This window comes from Fonticula alba (assembly GCF_000388065.1).
Source record: "Fonticula alba strain ATCC 38817 unplaced genomic scaffold supercont2.6, whole genome shotgun sequence".
In the NCBI taxonomy this organism is placed as follows: domain Eukaryota; order Rotosphaerida; family Fonticulaceae; genus Fonticula; species Fonticula alba.
This window is the reverse complement of record NW_009242976.1, coordinates 2,358,417-2,376,761: the sequence shown is the minus strand read 5'-3', so window position 1 is coordinate 2,376,761 and position 18,345 is coordinate 2,358,417. Positions and strand designations below refer to the sequence as shown.

Sequence of the window (18,345 nt, the reverse complement as noted above, 5' to 3'; positions counted from 1 at the left end):
CCCCCCCCCCCCCCTGCACACACAGCCCCTCAGCTCGGTGACTGCGACCCGATCGCCCACAAGTGCCGGCTGCCGTACCCGAACAACTTCTACCTGGAGCCCGCCTCGGCCAGCTGGTCGCACACCGGCTTCAAGCTGCGCCTGCGCGAGTCCATGATGCCGGCCGACCAGCGCGGGGACAAGTTCGTCCCCGCGCCGTGGGCCACGCTGGATGGGTTTTCCCCCATGCCGCAGATCATCACCTACCTCGGGGACGTGTCGCTCGAGGGGGTGGTCGGCCACCGGGACATCGAGCAATCCCTCAGCCCCGGGGCCAAGGTGGTCCTGCTGGACGCCGACACCGGCGAGGTGGTCCCCAGCTGGGCCGAGATCGACCAGAGCAACGCCGCCAACGAGCCGCTCCAGGAGCGCGGCTTCCTCATCTGGGCGGCCGGCGCTCTGAAGCACGAGCGCCGGTACATCGTGGCAATTCGCGATGTTCTGTCTGCCTCCACTCGCCGGCCGCTGCCGCCGACCGCCGGCTTCCGGGCCCTGCGTGACAAGCTGCCCTCCGAGGACAGCGACATCGAGCTCCGCCGCGAGCACTTCGAGCGCGATGTCTTCGGCCCGCTCGCGCGCGCCGGCATCCGCCGCGAGAACCTCCAGCAGGCGTGGGACTTCACCGTGGCCTCGCAGCACTCGCTGACCGGGCGCGCGCGCCACATGCGCGATGACGCCCTGTCCCGCATCCCGGCCTCCGGCATCGACTACACCATCGTCTCGGTGCATGACAACCCGGCGGAGAACATCGCCCGCGAGATCGTCGGTCGCATGCGCATCCCCAACTACCTGGACGAGCCGAAGCCCGGCGCCTCGCTGGTCATCGACCCGGACACCGACCTGCCGGTCTTCCAGCAGTTTGTCGATGTCAAGTTCACCATGCGCATTCCCACCATCCTGGCGGAGGAGCAGCGCGCCGGGGCCATTCTCCAGTATGGCCATGGGCTGTTCGGCAGCCAGGGCCAGATCGGCGGCAGCTGGCTCGCCCGCATCGCCAACACCTATGGGTATGTCCTGCTGGCCGTCGACTGGCAGGGCATGGCCAGCCCCGATGTGCCGGCCGTCACCCGCATGCTGGCCACCGACATCGGCCAGTTCAACATCCTCCCCGACCGCCTCTCCCAGGGCATCACCAACGCCGTTCTTTCCATGCGGGTGCGCCGGCGCTTCTGCCTCTTTCTCTGCCTCTGTCTCTGCCCCTCCCCCCTCCTCACGTGTGTCGTGTCCCCTATCGCCATCCCTGCTCACTTTTGTCACCTCCGATCGCCCTGCCCTGCCCTGCTCTCCCCTTCACCCACCACCCCCGCGCACAGATGGCCATGACCAGCCTGTCCAATGACGAGGTTGTCAAGTATGGCGGCGTGTCCGTCCTCAAGACCAACAAGCTCTACTACTATGGCAATAGCCAGGGCGGCATCCTGGGCAACAAGTACGCTCCCATGTGCCACACCGCGGACCGTGTCGCTCGCCTGCCAGCCGGCTTTTGCAGCTCGCGCCACTGACCCCTCCCCCCCCCCCCCCCCCCCCCCCCGGCCCACGGAAACACAGCTACATGGCCCTCAGCCCCTGGGTCCACCGTGGTTGCCTCGATGTGCCGGGCGCCCCGTACTCCATGATGCTCCTGCGCTCGGTGGACTTCGACCCGTACTACGCCATCCTGACCAGCCGCTACCCCAAGAGCATCGACGTCACCTGGCTCCTGACCCTCATGGGCCAGGCGTGGGACCGCGCCGAGCCGGCCGGCTACGTGAACAGCCTCAGCGGCGAGATCCCCACCCTCATGCCCCCGGGCGCGACCGCCCCGGCCAAGCGCATGCTCTATCACTACAGCCTCGGCGATGCCCAGGTCTCTTGGCTCTCGGCCCAGGCCAACAACCGCGCTGTCGGCGGCCGCGTCTTCCGCGGCCACATGCCCGAGTACAATGAGACCGTCTTCGGCGACCTCATCCCCGGCACCTCGACCAATGAGTACAGCGTGGCCGTCGGCTATGACTACGGCGTCCCCCCGGCCCCGGAGGAGAACATCCCCCCGCCCAAGGAGTACGACACCCACTCGTACACCCGCAAGGACCCGGTCGTCAACCAGCAGATGGCCGACTTCTTTGCCACCGGCTTCATCCATGATGTCTGCGGCTCCGACAGCTCCGGCTGCCGCCGGCCCATCCCCACCTCGGTCCAGCCCCTGCCCCAGCTGTCGGCCACTTACGACCGCCATGGTGGCGGCCGCGCTGTCGGTCGGCTGGTCGTCGATGAGGGTGACTATTAAATGTGTTGCTCCCCGACGTCGTGCCGTCCCCACGGCTCCGCGTCCATATGCCCGCCCGTGCTGCTCCGTCACCATGCCCGGTGCCGGCCTCATGTGCCAGTGCCGCCCCCCCCGGTGAGATGGCCCTTCGGGAAGGGGTTGGGCACAGTTTGCCCGCCCCACTCGCCACTCGGCTGGCGGGCCTGCACCCTTCCTGCGCACAATGCCACGCACAGGACCAGAGTGCGGCATATCCAATACACCCCCGTGTGCCTGGCTTTCCGTTCCCCGCTTGTTGAGTCCCGCCCGATGCATTGGCTGGTGAGGGGTGCGGGTGCGCCGGAGGCCAGCACCGTTTATTGTTGTCTATGGTTGTGTGGTGTGCCCCGGTCCCTGTGTAACGGGGGGCGGGGCGGCAGCAAGAGAAAGGACATGGGCCCAGCCCCCCGTGGGTTTCACTCACGACTGGGACGTGTCCAGCAGGACGGAAATCTGCTCGTACGCCAGCAACGTGAGCGAGCTCTGGGGGAGAACGCGCAACAGAGCCGGCCCCAGGCCGCGGTACAGCCCAGTCACTCCGTTGGCACTAGATTGACGATCGCGTTAGCACATGGACTCCCGCGGGAGGCGGGAAGAAGAAGGGCGGCCTCCGGAACGGGGGCACGGGCCTGGAACGCACACGAAGATCTCCCGAAGGAGGGTCGAGATCTTGAGGTGCTTCACACGCTCGCGCTGCAAAGGGGAACCCGGGCCCGCCAGGGGGGAGACACAGAGAGGGAGTGTGAGGTTGCTGCGCGAGGGCATGGGTTGGACTGGCGGCGGGGCGCACCTGCAGGTGGGTTTTCACCAGCTGAATCGGATAGGTGGAGACCACGGCAACCACCTTGCTGACCGAGGCACACAGCAGCTGATCGGTTGCGCTCTGGCAAAAGGAGAAGAGTGTTAGCACGCCGGGCTGGCCCAACTCCGGGGAAGGGGGACAGCGAGACGGGCAGCGGCCCTGGGTGACGCACAAGACGCTGGCCCGGGGCACCGAAGCGGAAGACGCTGACGTGGCGCTTGAGCGGCTCATACACGCCAAACTGCACCGCGCCATGGGCCGACCCGAGTAGGGCCATGCCAAATCCACGGTACAGCCCGCGCAGGCCCTCATTCCGAGCGATAGACAAAAGGGCAGCTGGCGCAGAGAGGGAGGAGATGGGAAACAGCGTGCAAGGTCAGCGGCGAGGCAGTCGCGACAGGGTCATGCTCGGGCTGGGGCCCACATTCGAGGCTCCAAGCCGGGGCGAGCCCAGCATGCTCCACGCACAAGAGACGCTGGAGTAGGCCGGCGGCCCGCCAGCCGATGGGTGCTGCTGCACACACATCCGGGTCTTCACCACCCAGATGGGGTTGGTCATGAGGGAGGTGGTCATGCCTGGGAAGGGGGGGGGGGGGCGAGGGGAGGAGGCCCGGTGGTCAGAAAATAAAAAAGCACAGGGAGCCCCGAAGGATGGCCCAAACGCACCGGCCAAAGCCGAGGCGCCCATCGTCTGCAGGGGCGTCAGGAAGACCTGATCCTGGCCGGTCGTCGACGAGTAGGCCGGGACCGCATCCGGGGCGATGAGGCGCTGGTAAAAGGAGTACCTGGATGCGCGTGCGTGCCGGACCGGCGGCAGCAGCATGTCAGTCAGCGAGTCTCAGTGAAGTCACGCGGCGAGCGCAGCACCATGGCTGCCGCGCACCAGCCAAAGTACAGCCCCCACGAGAGGGAAGTCCCGATGATGGAGGGGGTCAGGCCGGAGTAGAAAGCCCGGAATCCTTCGTTCGCCAAGATCCCTCGGGCCGTCCTGAGGGAGGACGTGTAGCCGGAGCTGACTACCGGAGGGCAAGCGCACCAGGAGGCATTAGTGACCAGGGGGACCGACCGGCGGACATCATTTCGCGCCTCCACAAGGGGAGGGGGGGGGGGGGCAGGAGGAGGGCGCGGGCTCGCGCATGGTTCACCCAGACGCACCCTGCATGCGGGTCTTCAAGAAATCCAGCGGGTGAAGGAGCAGCGTGGTTGAGGCGCCCGCCGTCAGGCCGGATAGCGACTGGTGCAAGGCCGTTGACCCAAAGAAGGAGGGGGCAGTCGCTTGCCCGGTGTCGGGAGAGGGGTCCCGAGTCGGGGAGCCATCATCGGGACGGGTGGCCGGCGGTGTCCCGGCATCCCGGGTAGTGGATGAGGAGGGGAGCATGCGCGCTCGCTCGGGGGCAAAAAAAAAAAAGAGGGCGGGGGAGCAGGAAAAAGATGGAGGAGGAGGAGGCGCATATGCTGACTAGAGCACCCAGCCCTGGCGCCCCACGGTGGTCCTTGATATCCCCCTCCCGAGAGGAACAAGCATATATTAACGATAAAATGTATTAAGGTTATTTATATTTTAGAATTATGACAACAGAGCTATAGTGTTTTAAAATCACAATAAAAACAGATTTCTGGCACTTCTTTGCCATAAAGTCTTCTACTGTTATCAATCAAAATGCTTTTGTTACATACAGACTTTGTGCACTTTTATGTAATATATTGGACCTGTTATCATCGTTAGCCATTTGGAGGACCTTTTTTTAGCCACGCACCACCTGCCCGCCCTCTCCCCCCCACACCGCCAAACCCCGAGTCGCCCTTGCCCGCCTGTTGCTTGCCCTCATGTTGCCTCTCCCCATCGGTGTGCCGGATGTCTCGGTCCAAGGCAGGATCTCGGTGGATTACTCTTCGATGACAAGCGATCTCCAAGACACCAGGCATCTCTCCCCCGTGAGCCCTTTGGAGGTCCTGAGGCTCGGCCCAAACGCCCGGCGGTAGATCCGTCCGATGGCGCCGTCATGCTTGCCCAAGCCCCTCCAAACGGTGGCCGATCGACCCGCGCCCATGACACCAAACGGTCATGTTGCCGGTCTCGGGGCGCCCTGCGTCGAGCCAAGACTCGCCCGGCAGGGCCCTCGCCCTGGTGCTCGCGTGTGGCGTCAATTTGCCGATTGCCTCTCCAGCAACTACAAACCATCCCCCCTCGCTGCTCCCCTGCGGGTATTGGTCCTTCGGCCAGGCCCTTCGGCAGCTCGGGCTTCCCCGGGCCAGGGGCATACCTCGATCGGCCAGCCATGTCCCCCTCCCTCCCGGCCCCCCTCGATGATCCGCCGATCTGGGCCTCATGTCGCCGCACTGGCGCCGGCCAGGCGACGCCTCCCCGCCTGGGGTCGGGTGCGCCGGCCTGGGATTCCGGGCGCTGGAGCCACCGATCCCATGCTGCCGTGAGGACGATGGCCGGAGGTCAAAAAGACGCTTCTCCGGCGCATTCATCGCCGCCGTCCTGTCCGGCTGCCTGCCTGCATGTCTGCCTGTCACGCCTCCGCTGCCCCATTGCCCGACGTCACGCGCCACCGAGAGGACCACCCTGCCAAGCAGATGCACCCCCCGGCTTGTCCCCTCCCCTGTCCGCTCTTCCAACTGGCCCAGCGCCCGATCATGCATGTGTCTATGGGGGGGTGTATTGCCTCCGAGAGGAGGGCCAAGGAGGGGGCGCCTCCCGTTCAAAGGGTGCCGTCCTGGAAGGCCAGCTGGCTGCCGATGCTGAACGAGCCAATGTGGTGGAGCTGCTTCTTGGCGATGTGGCCGGTGCTGGTGGCCGGGGCATCCGGGACAAAGTCCCCGCCGCTCGGGTCGCTGGAGGCCAGATCGAAGAGAGCAGCCAGAAGATCGCGGCTGACTCCCAGCGCACAAGCCGCCGGCCAAAGGAGATGAGCCACGCCAATGGAGTGGCCATTGGCGTATGCCGATCGAAGATGCGCCAGATAGGCGGGCAGAATTTCCCTGTTCCAACAAAGACAAACAACGTCGCGAGGGAGAGAGACAGAGAGAGAGAGAGAGAGAGAGAGAGAGAGAGAGAGAGAGAGAGAGAGAGAGAGAGGGAGGGAAGGAGGCACGGCCGGTCAGTCAGGGAGCATGTACACGTGGGCGAGGACACCGAGAGGGAAAGGGGCGGAGGGCGGGGGAAGGCAAGCGCCCAGGGGGGACGGCGTACGCCGAGAAGCCACACAGGCACAGCCGGGCCAGCAGCGCCCAGTAGGATTTGGAGATGGAGTGATGCATGTACTCCGGCGAGTCGGGGCCCGGGCCGGCCAGGGTGGTGCCGAGGAAAAGCCGCGCGACGAAGGGCATCAGCGCAAGGACCGGGCCGGCCAGCACCCGGCACGTCTCGGCCATGCTCAGGACGCCATCCGTCTCGGAGATGGCCACCAACAGGGGCAGCCGCCAGGCCGTCTGGGCAAGGGCCACGTCGGAGACCGGCGCGGCCGGCGCCCCCACGGCCGGCGGCGTTCCCCGCAGCGGCAGATACCCATGGACCTGGCCCTCCGGCACCAGGGCCATGCAGCAGAACAGAAGGACCTTGTCCAGGTCGGCCAGATCGCGCCCAGCGGGACGGGCCTCCTCCGCGAGCAGGGCCTCCGGCGCGTCGGCCAGCACACGCGCCAGCCGGCCAGGGCTCACCCGGCCGAAGGTCCGCCCGAGCATGGTCAGCAACATGGCCACGGCGGCCAGACGCGCGCGCGGGTTGTCGGTCAGTCGCGGCGGACCGGCCCCCGGGCCGCCGACCGGCCGTACGAACGCCGCATTGGCCACCTGGTAAAAGCGATGCAGGCAGTCATGGCTCAGGGTCTCCGGCGGGGCGGGATGCTCGGACGTGGGAGCCGGCGAGCCGAGCGACGCCGCCAGCCCGGCCATCCGCCCGGGCTCCTCGGCCAGCCCGGCGAAGATGGTCGCCACCTCGAACTCCAACGGGGTGGACGGGCGCAGGGAGGCCGCCATCGGGCCGGCATCCAGCCTGCCCGGGGCCAAGCCCAGGAAGGCGCACAGGCCGGCCAGCGGCTGGACATGCGGCAGAAGGGTGGCCAGATCCGCCAGCTGGGAGGCCGCCTTCTCCGTGGCCTGCTGGTGCTCCTCCAGCTCGAACTGATGGTCCGAGCAGTTGACTCCCCGGGGGGCATGCTTGCCGCGGTCGCGGTCGCGCTCCCGGTCGCGGTCGCGCTCCCGGTCACGGTCGCGGTCGCGCTCACGATCGCGCTCGCGCCGTGGGAAGCGCCTTTCCCCGGGAGATGACACATCGCCAGAGCGCCGCCCGGCCTTGGTGGGCCGTCCATCCGGGCCGAAGAGCCGCGCTTCACGGCGGTCAGAGCCCTCATCGCGACGGTCGGCCCCCGAGCGTGCAGCGCCCTCGGGCTGCTTCAGCGCATGACGGCCGGGACGATGCTTGACACTGGGGGAGGCAGGCTCCGGGGCTGCGGCAGGCTCCGGGGCTGCGGCAGGAACGTCGGGGCTCGCGGGAATGGCGGTGGCGTCGGCATCGGCGGCTCCGCCGGTTCCGGCGGCGTCGACCTCGGGAACGGCGGTCCCGGCTGCCGTGCTGGCGGTCGTGGCAGACTCCGAGTCGGCGAGGGCCCTGCCCTCCGGCAGCGGGGAATCCTGACCGGCGTCGGCCATCGGTGCGTCGCCAGGCGGCGCATCACTCGGCAGAGCATCATCCTCGGTGTCCATGCCGTCATCGGAATCCTCATCATCCCCGGAGGAGGCATCACTGCCGGATCCGGCAGCGGCTTCCTTGGCGTCGGTTTCCTCCTCGCCACTTGATGTGGAGGAATCGGACGAATCGTCCGACGCCTCGGACCCGTCCGAGGAGTCACCCTCCACGCCGGGGGTCGCCTCGGAGGCGGGCTTGGCGGGCTCCTCCTCTGGCTCGGAATCAGACCCCGAGTCGGAGTCACCTCCGGACCCCGAGTCGGAGCCCGTCTCCTCGGCCGTGAGACCGGCCTCGGCCTCGGCCTCGGCCTCGGAAAGGCCGCCCGCCTCGCTGTCCTCCAGCGTCGAGCCCTCGTCCTGGTGGTCCTCCTCATCCAGAGCACCGCGGGACCGGTCGACGTCTCCGCCATGCTGGGCGGACAAAGTCCCAGACGCCGAGCGCCAGGGCGAGTGACGCCGGGCGGCCACCAGCAAGGAACCCCGCGACCGGGCCCCCAGCTCGGTGGTCCGTCGCCCGGAGGACACGGCAATCAGCCGGCGCACGGCCTCACGACGTTGGCGCCCGAGCACCGGCATCACTCGGCTCCGGACAAGCCACCGCTGCCACGCATGCCGGCTCATCAGCGAGGGGGTCTGCGAGGGGCCCCAGAGGGAATAGTGCGCGGTCCGGTAGGCCGCAGGCCCATAGGCGCGCGCCTTCAGCGTGGCCACCCCGCCCCCGGCCCCGGAGCCGGAGCCCGACGCGACGACATCCTCATTCAGGCTGAAAGCCCGAACCAGGATGCCCTGCAGGCGATTGACACCGAGCTGCTCGGCGCTGCCCGAGTGCGACACCGCTCGCCCATACTCGTACAGCAGCTGCGACAGGCGCGTAATGTAGGTTGTGATCTCCACCAGACGCTGATGCCCGGCCTCGTGGGGCGGCTCATCCAGCAGCGACCGCAGTCGGGCAATCAGCCCGGGGAAGGGCCGGAAGCAACGAACCAGGATGCTGTCCATCGAGGCCAGGATGTCGTCGAAGCGCTCGCGAATGGCCCCGCGCCCGAAGCGCAGCACCACCGACACAAAGAGCCGGACAATGCTCAGCAGCTGCAGGGCCTGGGTGCGCCCGGCGGTGCCGAGCTCACTGGTCCCCGGGACGTCGGCCTTCCGGCCATCGGCCCCGGTGGCTCCCCCGGGGCCGGAGGTCGCTCCGGGCCCGGAGGAGGCCCCCGTGGCCAGGGCCGGCCCGACCAGCGACGCAGCCGACGTGGCCGATGTCAAGAGCTCGTCATCGATGGACCCCAAAATGGCACTGGCATCGGCCAGCGCCCGGATCACCGGCAGCGGGCTGTGCGTGGCGAAGGCCGCCAGCAGGGCCAGCGCCCGGAGCGACCGGTCCCAGGCCTGCTGCTCGGAGCCAGCCCCTCCGGGGGTGCCCGGCGACCCGGCCACACCGGCCGCCAGGACATCATGCTCGGTGCTGAAGGAGGTGGCACTCTGGACCAGGATGTGTGCCAGGGTCGAGAGAGCCGAATCATGGTGCAGTGCCGTCGAGGAGAAGGGCGCCAGGCCCATGCGGAAGGAGGCCGGCGCCGCGCGCGGGAAGCCCAACGCCCCGATCTCCGCCAGCAGCCGGTCCAGCAGTTGCAAGCTGAAAACCATGGACGGGCCATGGACCGTCTGGTTGATGCGCTGCAGGCGCTGCAACGACTCCTCCAGCAGGCCGGCCGTCCCGGGCGGCGCCCCGCCAAGGCTGATGACCCGCCGGGAGGCGTCGCCCTCCCCGTCGGCGAGTTGCCGCCGCTGCTGCTGCTGCTTCTCCGTCGCCCAGGGAGCCCTCGGCGTGGCCGAGGTCATGGTCAGGTCCCAGGCGAAGAGCATCGGCCCGGAAATGCACAGCGCCTGGCGCAGGCTCTCCAAATACCCGATGACCAGCTGCACCCCGGCCTGGAAGAGGTCGGCACGCGCACGACCCGGAGACCGAGCCGTCGTCGACGGAGCGGCCACCCAGCCGGCCGCCGGGTCGGCCAGCGGCAGGAGGGCCAGCACTTCGGCCAGCTGCCGCGCCGCCTCGCGACAGGACAATGTCAGCGACGTCGGGGCCGGCCGCTCGCCGGCCGCATGCAGGGCCGACGGCTGCGAGTACTCCAGCACCAGAGACCACAGGAGCAAGTCCGCTAGGCGGACCAGCCAAACGGACAGATGCCCCCCGGGCCCGGGGTCCGGCGACCGGACCACCGTGGCGGCCAGCAGCCGGCGCACGCGCCCGGCCGACCAGCCAGCCAATGCCGACAGCAGACCCTGCAGAAGGACCCCGGGCGGGGGAAGGCGCTCTTCCACATAGAAGCGCCTGTTCCACGGGGCATACAGCATGTCGCGTGCGTGCAGGTAGAACCCCGGCAGGTCGATCAATTCCAAGGAAACCTCCCCCAGCCGGGATGCCTGCCAGATGGTTGCCACCAGGGATGGGGCCAAGTGGGGCACCTGCAAGTACAGTTCCCCTGACAGCAAGCGCCCAAGAAGGAGAACCGCGTCGGCGGCCGACCGCGTCACCCCGGCCCCGGCATACGACAGGAAGCGGCCCAGCGCGACGCCGGTCAGCCGCGAGTCGAACGGCGAATGGGCCGCCACAGCCGGGTCGACCTCGTCTTCCGGGGCACCGGACACCGCATTGGGCTTGGCCCCGGACTGTAAGGTGGCCAATTGGTTGGCCCCCAGATCGACCGATGTGCTGATGTCCTCCGATGTCGGGGGGAAGCTCTCGGCCCAGCGGGCGGCCGCGGCCGGCTCGGCCCGGAAGGGCTCCTCGCGGCCCGGCACCGACACAGCGACGGCCGGCCCGGTCCGCGTGGCCAGCGACGCCAGCAGCGAGTCCAGCAGGCCGGGCTGCTGCTCAAAGTCCAGGGCCACCCTCGGGGCCGAGGGGGTCTTGTGCGGGGCTGCCACGGTCAGCATGCCGCCGGTCCACCGGCCCACGGCACGCGGCCGCTCCGGAACCGAGGCCACAGACCCAGGCGTCCCGCCCAGCGCCCCGGTCGCCCAAGCCAAGAACCCCGGGCCCAGGGACCCCAGGCGGGCCAGGATGTGCTGGCCCGAGGACCCGGCAGCGGCCGAACGCAATACCCCCGCCAGGGGGGCCAGCTTGGCTTCCGGAGCCGGGCTGGCACCGACCAGCCCCTCCAGCAGGGCCACCGCCGCCTGGCCAACCGGCAGCCCCGGGCACCCGCCCACCGACGGGACATCCAGCCAGGAGGCCAGCAGGATCTCCGGCGAAATGTCCCCAAAGATACCGCTCCCCGAGGCCCCGGGGATCGTGGCCACCGGCGAGCAGAAGACCCCATGCAGGAGCCCCCGCACGGCCGGCTCGCCGGGCAGACCCGGCTCATGGGTGCGTGCCAGACTCAGCAGCTCGAGCAGGGCTTCGCCGAAATCCGGCCCCGGGTCGGCCATCGGCCGGAGGTGGGCATCGCACCCGAGCGAAGCCACGGCCGGCGCCTCGGCCAGCAAGGCCCGAAGGAAGAGCGGCCGGGCCTGCTGCATGGTGGCCAGCGTGCGGACCGCGGCCGAGGCCCATGTCGCCGGGGTCCGCCGAGCGGCCGGCAACAATGACCGCAGCAGCGACCGGGCCAACAGAACACCGCTTTCGCCCGGCAACGCGGCCAGCAGCAGCGGGGCCAGTGGCTCGTCCGCCAAAAGCCGCCCCAGCACACGACGCTCTTCCGATCTCCTGCTGCATGGTGGCCAGCGTGCGGACCGCGGCCGAGGCCCATGTCGCCGGGGTCCGCCGAGCGGCCGGCAACAATGACCGCAGCAGCGACCGGGCCAACAGAACACCGCTTTCGCCCGGCAACGCGGCCAGCAGCAGCGGGGCCAGTGGCTCGTCCGCCAAAAGCCGCCCCAGCAGCCCCACCAACACCGGCCCCTCCAGGGGGACCTGGTCCTCGGCGAAGCCGGACCCCGGGGCCCGGATGGCCTCACGCAGGGTGGCCAGTGCCGAGGAAACGTCGGCAAAGCGGCCCGGCCGGCTCAGGTAGCCGGCCAATGCATCGTCGAGCCCGGCCCACTCGGGCGGCGCACCGGAGGCCTGGAGTCCAGGCAGCACAGCCTCGCGGGCCAGACACAGGACCCGGTAGATGCCCGTCCGGCAGGCGGATGACGGCGTGGCCAAGATCGGAAGAGCACACGTTGGCCAGTGCCGAGGAAACGTCGGCAAAGCGGCCCGGCCGGCTCAGGTAGCCGGCCAATGCATCGTCGAGCCCGGCCCACTCGGGCGGCGCACCGGAGGCCTGGAGTCCAGGCAGCACAGCCTCGCGGGCCAGACACAGGACCCGGTAGATGCCCGTCCGGCAGGCGGATGACGGCGTGGCCAGTAGGTGGAACAGCAGCCGCACCAGCAGTAGGGCCGACTGCGCGCGGCCGGGAACCGGTGAGTGCGCGATGTCCGAGCACAGCCGCGACACGGGCCCCACGCAGGCGGTGATATTCTGTGTCGAGAAGGGAGGCCCACGACCAGAGCCCGTGCCAATATGACCAGCACCGGGGAAGGCAAGCGGGTCAGAAGCCAGGCGAAGGGACGAGCATGAGAGAGAGAGAGAGAGAGAGCGAGAGAGGGCGCGCGCGGAGAGGGGGGAGGGGGCAAGAGGGAGAACAGCGAGAACAGGAGGGGAGCCGGAATGAATGACAAGCGGAAGAAGCGAGCACGAGGCAAACGCACATGCTGGGCGGCAGCGATGAGGGTGGCCCCGGCCAGAGGGACGTCCGCCCAAAGGGCCAGCTGGCTGGAGTGCTCCGACGAGAGGACCTCCACAGCCAGGTCGGCCGACAGGCGGGCAGGCCCCTCGCCAGTGCCAGGCGCCAGGAGCAGCCCCGCCGACAGCAGAGCGCCCGGGGCTGCCAGGAGCCAGTGTAGCTGGTCGGCCGGCGGCAGGCGCAGATCCTCCCCGAGGGACGCGCGCAGGATCTGGCCACAGAGCCACGGCGACGCGGCCAGCCGCGCACCGAGGGCCAGTCGCGGATCGAGCAGGCGCTCGGCCTCCGGCGCGGGGACAGGCGAGGCCCCGGCCCCGGCGGCGTCCAAGTCAACCGGACTCAGGAGCATGGCCAGCGGCGGGCCAATCGGCCCGGTGGCCGGGACCGACACGCTGACCGCCGCCGCGTCGGCGGCCAGCTCCGAGGCCAGGAGCCGACGCGAGCGCTTCAAGGATCGACGCTGCGCCTCGGACAGGGGAAGGCCCTCGGCATCCAGGTCGGCCACCTGCTCCCCGGCCGCCGAGTGGGTGTACGCGTCCAGCTGCTGGCGCAGGCGCCCGGACAGCAGGTCCCCCAACAGTCGCCGGACCAGGGGCAGCTCCCAAAGTGCCGGGCCCGCCGCCAGGGGGCTCAGCGAGGCCAGCAGAAGGACCACCCGCAAGGCCGGCCAGGTGGTCTGCCGCGCGGAGGCCGCCCCCGGTAGGCCGCAGCCCAGCAGCGTGGAGATCTGCCCCGGCTGGAGGGTCAAGTCCAGCGGGCTCACCCGGCGCCGGTACTCGGCAAACCGGCCAACCGGGCTGCCAACCGGGCCCTCCCCGGCCGGAGCCAGGCGCGGGAGCTCGCCGGCCGATGCCGCGCCGCGCCGCAGCAACACCCGCACCGCCAGCTCCTCCAGCAGATCCAGCATCAGGGCCGACGCGCACAAGGGCGAGTCCAGCAACACCACGAAGACGCGCTCGTCGACTGACACCTCGGCCAACAGGCTGCCAGACAGCCATTCCGGGGCCAGGACCGTGCGCAGCCAGTCGAATGCCGCCCGCGCGGGGATCTTCTCCTCGCCCGGGGTGGCATTGGCGGCGGTGGCGGGGCCCTCGGCGGCCCCGACCCGCAGGCGCAAATACGTGTTCGCCGGCCCGGCGCCGGTGCTGGCACTGGCGCCGGCGTCGACACCGGCACCGGCACCGGCACCGGCTTCGAGGCCGACAAAGCCCCGGTTCAGCAGCCCGACAATGAGGCCGAGCGCTCGGAGGGACAAGCCAGCCGCTCGGGCCAGCATGTCGGCCCGCATGCCGGCCGGCACCGGGGGCAGGCTATGCGTGACCGGCAACGCGGGAACCTGCTGGCGGAAGAGCTCGGCCGCCCGCTCGGACACCGGGCCCAGCAGGCGCGCCAGGCCCATGGTGAACAAGCGCAAGAGGATGGGGATGACGGTCGACAGGGCGCAAGTCCCCCCGGAGAAAGTCGCCTCCGGGCAGTGGAACAGCCCCTCGGCGATGTCGGCCACATGCAGGGCCCCCTGGAGGAAGGCCCCCTCCAGGGCCCCCAACTGGGCCGCCTGCGGGGGATACGACCCGGGCAGGAAGTCCACCACCTGGCGGAAGCGCTCCGGCCAGCCGTCGGCCAAATCCCCCGGGCGGTGGAGGATGGCCCGTTGCAGCAGGGCCCCGAAGGAGCCCGCGCAGCCGGCATGCCCGAAAGCCAAATGCAGCATGGACAGCAGGTGGTCCGGCGCCGTGGTCGACGGCGACATGGGAGACAGGGCGGGCCCGCCGCCGACCGGCACCGGGCCACTTGCCGCCGCCGCCGCCGCCGCCTCGCCCGTTCCCTGCAGCAGGAACAGCTCGCCAAAGAGGAGCTCCACCAGCCGCCGTGCGGAGGCGGGGTCCCGGCTGATCACACGCTGAACCGCGTCCACCTGGGCCGGCACCAGGGCCGGCGGGCAGCGCAGGGTGGCCAGCGCATGGAAGAGCTCGCCCACCGGCCCGGCACCGGGCTCCTGGCCGCCGGCCGGCGTGGCCATTGTCGCCGCCGCCGCCGCCGCCGCCGCCGCCGCCGCGAAGGTCTCCGTCAGCCGGGCGAAAAGCTCCCGCAAGGGGGGATGACACACCCGCCGGCCGGCGGCCATGGCCAAATACGGAATAAGGGCCGCCTGGATGTCGGGATACCGCGTGCACAGGGCCGCCAGCCGCACGACATTCCCATGCTGCGGGGCGTCGGGGCGTGCCCCGGCCCCGGCCACGGCCCCGGTCCGGGGGTCAGCCGGCGCCTCCGGCGGGAAGAGCTGCCGCAAGGCCCCCGGCAGGGTGTGCTGCAGGTGTGCATGCACGGCGGCCGAGGCCGCCGGGCTGGTGTACCGCCCGGCCGCCGGGGCCACCACCCAATTGTAGGTGGCCGCACCGAGGTCCGTCGCGGTGGGAACGCCAGCCTGAGGGTCGCTCGGCAGCAGGAAGGCAGTGGCCACCTCGGCCAGGAAGCGCTGCGCCCCGGGCAGGTCGGTCCACACCCGGTCCCCGAGCAGATCGGCCACCACGATGTCCACGAAGTCCAATGGCCAGTCCGAAGGGGCGTCCTCCCAGGCAGCCTGGAACACCTGCGCCACCAACACCACCAGCCAGGGATTGGGCCGGACCTACGTCGGCCCGGGCGCCGCAGGGCCGCGTGACAGGGTCATCAGGACAAGGGGAAGGGCGGTCAGTACAAGGCGAGGGCCGAGCAGGACGGGAGAAAGGGCGGCCGGGAGGGGGGCGGGGGGCCATAAAGAAGACCATAAAACTTGAGGAGGAGGACAGATAGAAGAGAGGCGAGAGAGAGAGACAATCCGGGCAATGTGCGTGGGGGGGGGGGGATCCAGCCAAAAAGGGGCAGCCCGGGGGAGCCGGTGGGTACCACAATGTGCAGCATGTAGCGCGGGTCAAAGCAGGCCACCAGCGCGCGGTGCACCTCGGCCGTGCGGAACACCTGCGGCAGGTCGCGCGCCAGCTGCAGCAGCCCCGCGACAACATGGTCCTGGCTCTGCTTGGTCAGGGAGTCCCGCAGGAACAGCACAAACCCGGCCAGGGTGCGGGCGGCCTCATCGGCCAAGGCCTCACCCGGCCCGGCGGCCTCGCCGGGACCGGGCCACAGCTGTGCCGCAGCCCCCGAGTCCAGGCCCGGGAAGGAGAACCCCTCGGCCGTGGCCCGCTGCAGCAGGGAGGTGGTCTGCGCGAGGGTCTGGTCAAAGCGGCTGCGGATCTCGGCCGCCGTGACACGCTTCTGCACAATCGGCGCATCGGTCTCAGCCGACATGGGGGACGGCGCGGGGGAGGGCACTCGGCCCGGGTCCGGGGCCGGCCCGGCGCCGTCCTGTCACACGATTCCACATTCGGGTGGGGCGCACGCGCGCGCGGGGGGGGGGGGCGGGTTAGGCGGCGAGAAGGCTGCCAGCCGTGCGTGCGCGCATTCGCACCTTGACAACCCGGCGAAGGCTCCGCCGCATGGTGGGTGTCTTGCGGAGGGGGGCGAGCGCTCGGAGTCCGGTCGGCGCCGACCGGCCACAAGAGGAAGAGAAAGGGGAGAGGGGGGGTGCGTGCCTGGGGCAGACCCGGCAGGGAGGGCAAAAGTAGGCTGTGGTGTGGGTGGGGGTGGGGCGTGCGTGCGTGCGTGCGTGCGCGTGTGTGCGTGCGGGAGGGGGGGGGGGGGGGGGGAGGGAGCGTGCGTGCGTATGTGCGCGCCGGCGGGCGGAAGCGAGCGGATGGACAAGTCAACGGGCAAGCGAGTAGGGAGATCGTTGCTGTCCCTGGTCGCCGGCCGCGCCCGGGCGGGAGGGCGCCCGCTCGAAAGGGCCCGCTCCCGGGGGCCCGTGCGCGGGGCCCCGCCCCCGCCGAGTCGCGCAAGCGCGGCATCTAGCGGGCCGGCGGGGCGGCGGCGACTACCCGACTGCCGACGCATCCGGCGGCGGCCTCCGTTGGCACTCGCCGATCGCCCCGCCTCCCTCCCCCACGCCATTCTGATGATACGGCGCCGTGCTGGCGGGCCATGCCGGGGCGCGGGCGGATCGGGCCCCGGGCCCTGTCTGTGATCTCCCCCGGCGCCCGGGCCAAGGGACCGGGACAGCATGCCAGGGGGGAGGGGGGGACTCTGAAGGGCCGGCGCAGCCCCGGCGGGCGGCAGGCCGTGTGTGACCAATGCGTCCCCCCCCCTTCCTCTCCTGCCGCCCCAGCCCATCATTTCTGCTCTGCTTTCCTGCCCCCCCCCCCCCCCCCCCTCCGCCCCTCTCAGCCTTCAGTCGCCCGAATGTCCGCCCCCACCCCAAAGATCGCCCCCGCGCGTCACACCCTCCTGGTCCTGTCGGGCAAGGGCGGCGTCGGGAAGAGCTCCACCTCGGTGCTGCTTGCCCGGTGTCTGGCCGCCCAGGGCTTCCGCGTGGGCCTGCTCGATGTGGACCTGTGCGGCCCGAGCATCCCGACCATGCTTGGCTTGACGGCCAGCTCGGTGCGGCGCTCGCCGGCCGGGTGCGTTCCCCCACGGTCGCAGGGGCCGAGATCTTGCTGCTTCTTTCTCTTCCCCTGCTGCTCTCCTCTCCCGCGCTCACACACGCCCTCGTCGCACGTGCTGGCCAGCTGGATCCCCGTCTTCGCGGACGAGGCCCAGCGCCTGTCGGTCATGTCGATCGGCTTCATCCTGCCCGGGCGCGATGACCCGGTCATCTGGCGCGGCCCGAAGAAGACCGGTGCGCCGTGCCAGTGTCCAGTGCTTTGCATTTGCCTCGCCTGCTGCTGGGGCCCTCCCTCGGTGACGCGCCCGTCCCCTAATCTCCCCCCCCCCCCGCCTCCCTTCCCCCGTCGACGCCGGACAGCCATGATCCACCAGTTCCTCAGCGAGGTGTCCTGGGGTCCGCTGGACTTCCTCATCATCGACACCCCGCCCGGGACCTCGGACGAGCACCTGGCCGTGCTGGAGGCGCTGACGGCCGCCTCGCCGGAGGCGGCCGAGGCCGGTGCCCGGCCGTACCACATCGACGGCGCGGTCATCGTTTCTACTCCGCAGCTGGTGGCCCTGGACGATGCGCGCAAGGAGATCTCCTTCTGCCGGACTGTGTCGATCCCGGTGCTCGGCGTCATCGAGAACATGAGTGTCTTCACGTGTCCCCACTGCTCGGTGCGTCTTCGTGCGGCCTCTCGCCCTCCGGGCGGGCGGGCGATGGCCAGGCCGTCGGCCCTCCTCCCCGCGTCGCGCGAAAGCCGCACCCTCATGCCACAGGAGGCAGGCATCGGGGAAGCCCATATACTAACATGCCTGGCATCCACCATGCGCACACACACACACACACACACACACACACACAGACGTGTACGCCCGTCTTTGCTACGGGCGGGGCCGAGCGCACAGCCGCCGCCCTTGGTTGTGCCTTCCTCGGCCGCCTGCCGCTGGATCCGAGGCTGACCCGGCTGCTCGAGCGCGGGGGTGACCCCTTTGCCCCGGCGGCGGCGCCCGCGCCCGCGCCCGCGCCTGGCCAGCCCGCCGACCCGCTCAACGGCCCCCTCGGCGAGGGGACCATGACCGCCATCTCCACCACTGTGGGGGCCATCCTCCAGTCGATCGGTGTTGCCGCCCCGGCCGCCGGCCAGTGATGTGCCCCGCCTCCCCGCTCATGTGTCTGCACACACGCACGCGCGCGCGTACACACATACCAACGCGCTCGCCCACGTCTGGCCACACGGTGAATAGACACTTTTCTAGACACACCCAACATGAGTCTGCTGGGGGCACGGGGCCAGGGGGGAGGGGGGGGGGGGGGGGGCGAAGTAAGCAGCCCAAG

The 18,345-nt window shown here is 70.2% G+C and overlaps 4 protein-coding genes across 4 annotated transcripts in view; 2 read left to right on the top strand and 2 right to left on the bottom strand.

Annotated features, from left to right (window-relative positions):
• The window catches only part of H696_04173 (hypothetical protein), a gene marked incomplete at its 5' end in the record, with an annotated part of 3,069 nt that extends 651 nt beyond the window's left edge, over nucleotides 1-2,418 (top strand). The window contains 3 exons of the mRNA XM_009498054.1: nucleotides 26-1,194; nucleotides 1,353-1,468; nucleotides 1,588-2,418. Coding sequence (XP_009496329.1) covers nucleotides 26-1,194; nucleotides 1,353-1,468; nucleotides 1,588-2,305 — 2,003 coding nt within the window. The 3' untranslated portion in view covers nucleotides 2,306-2,418. The remainder of the gene's footprint in view (nucleotides 1-25; nucleotides 1,195-1,352; nucleotides 1,469-1,587) is intronic.
• A 120-nt stretch (nucleotides 2,419-2,538) lies between these two features.
• H696_04172 (hypothetical protein) lies at nucleotides 2,539-4,569 on the bottom strand. The gene is made up of 8 exons (XM_009498053.1): nucleotides 4,281-4,569; nucleotides 4,009-4,141; nucleotides 3,792-3,910; nucleotides 3,594-3,701; nucleotides 3,298-3,461; nucleotides 3,114-3,206; nucleotides 2,964-3,016; nucleotides 2,539-2,870 (listed from the first exon to the last, which is right to left on the bottom strand). Exons 1-8 carry the CDS (start codon nucleotides 4,501-4,503, stop codon nucleotides 2,744-2,746), a joined length of 1,020 nt encoding a protein of 339 aa, XP_009496328.1. The 5' UTR covers nucleotides 4,504-4,569; the 3' UTR covers nucleotides 2,539-2,743.
• Nucleotides 4,570-5,192: 623 nt separating this feature from the next.
• H696_04171 (hypothetical protein) lies at nucleotides 5,193-16,196 on the bottom strand. Its single transcript, XM_009498052.1, has 7 exons — nucleotides 15,994-16,196; nucleotides 15,435-15,890; nucleotides 12,514-15,177; nucleotides 11,984-12,283; nucleotides 11,510-11,883; nucleotides 6,325-11,439; nucleotides 5,193-6,113 (listed from the first exon to the last, which is right to left on the bottom strand). The coding sequence occupies exons 1-7, from the start codon at nucleotides 16,021-16,023 to the stop codon at nucleotides 5,834-5,836; spliced, it is 9,219 nt and encodes a 3,072-aa protein (XP_009496327.1). The 5' UTR covers nucleotides 16,024-16,196; the 3' UTR covers nucleotides 5,193-5,833.
• A 593-nt stretch (nucleotides 16,197-16,789) lies between these two features.
• Nucleotides 16,790-18,271, top strand: H696_04170 (ATP-binding protein). Its single transcript, XM_009498051.1, has 4 exons — nucleotides 16,790-17,038; nucleotides 17,147-17,256; nucleotides 17,383-17,684; nucleotides 17,873-18,271. Exons 1-4 carry the CDS (start codon nucleotides 16,821-16,823, stop codon nucleotides 18,155-18,157), a joined length of 915 nt encoding a protein of 304 aa, XP_009496326.1. The 5' UTR covers nucleotides 16,790-16,820; the 3' UTR covers nucleotides 18,158-18,271.
• Nucleotides 18,272-18,345: the final 74 nt, after the last annotated feature.

Bases quoted from the DNA above. Each gene is read 5' to 3' on its own strand.
- H696_04172 (XM_009498053.1), bottom strand. From the start codon at position 4,503: ATGCTCCCCTCCTCATCCACTACCCGGGATGCCGGGACACCGCCGGCC. The intron at 4,142-4,280 runs GTGCGTCTGGGT...GCCCTCCGGTAG, and splicing joins CTTGAAGACCCGCATGCAGG to TCAGCTCCGGCTACACGTCC. The intron at 2,871-2,963 runs GTGCGTTCCAGG...TCGTCAATCTAG, and splicing joins CTCCTTCGGGAGATCTTCGT to TGCCAACGGAGTGACTGGGC.
- H696_04171 (XM_009498052.1), bottom strand. From the start codon at position 16,023: ATGCGGCGGAGCCTTCGCCGGGTTGTCAAG. The intron at 12,284-12,513 runs GTGCGTTTGCCT...TTCTCGACACAG, and splicing joins TCATCGCTGCCGCCCAGCAT to AATATCACCGCCTGCGTGGG. The intron at 11,440-11,509 runs GTGTGCTGGGGC...GCCGGGCGAAAG, and splicing joins CAGGAGATCGGAAGAGCGTC to CGGTGTTCTGTTGGCCCGGT.
- H696_04170 (XM_009498051.1), top strand. From the start codon at position 16,821: ATGTCCGCCCCCACCCCAAAGATCGCCCCCGCGCGTCACACCCTCCTG. The intron at 17,257-17,382 runs GTGCGCCGTGCC...GACGCCGGACAG, and splicing joins GCGCGGCCCGAAGAAGACCG to CCATGATCCACCAGTTCCTC. The intron at 17,685-17,872 runs GTGCGTCTTCGT...ACACACACACAG, and splicing joins TCACGTGTCCCCACTGCTCG to ACGTGTACGCCCGTCTTTGC.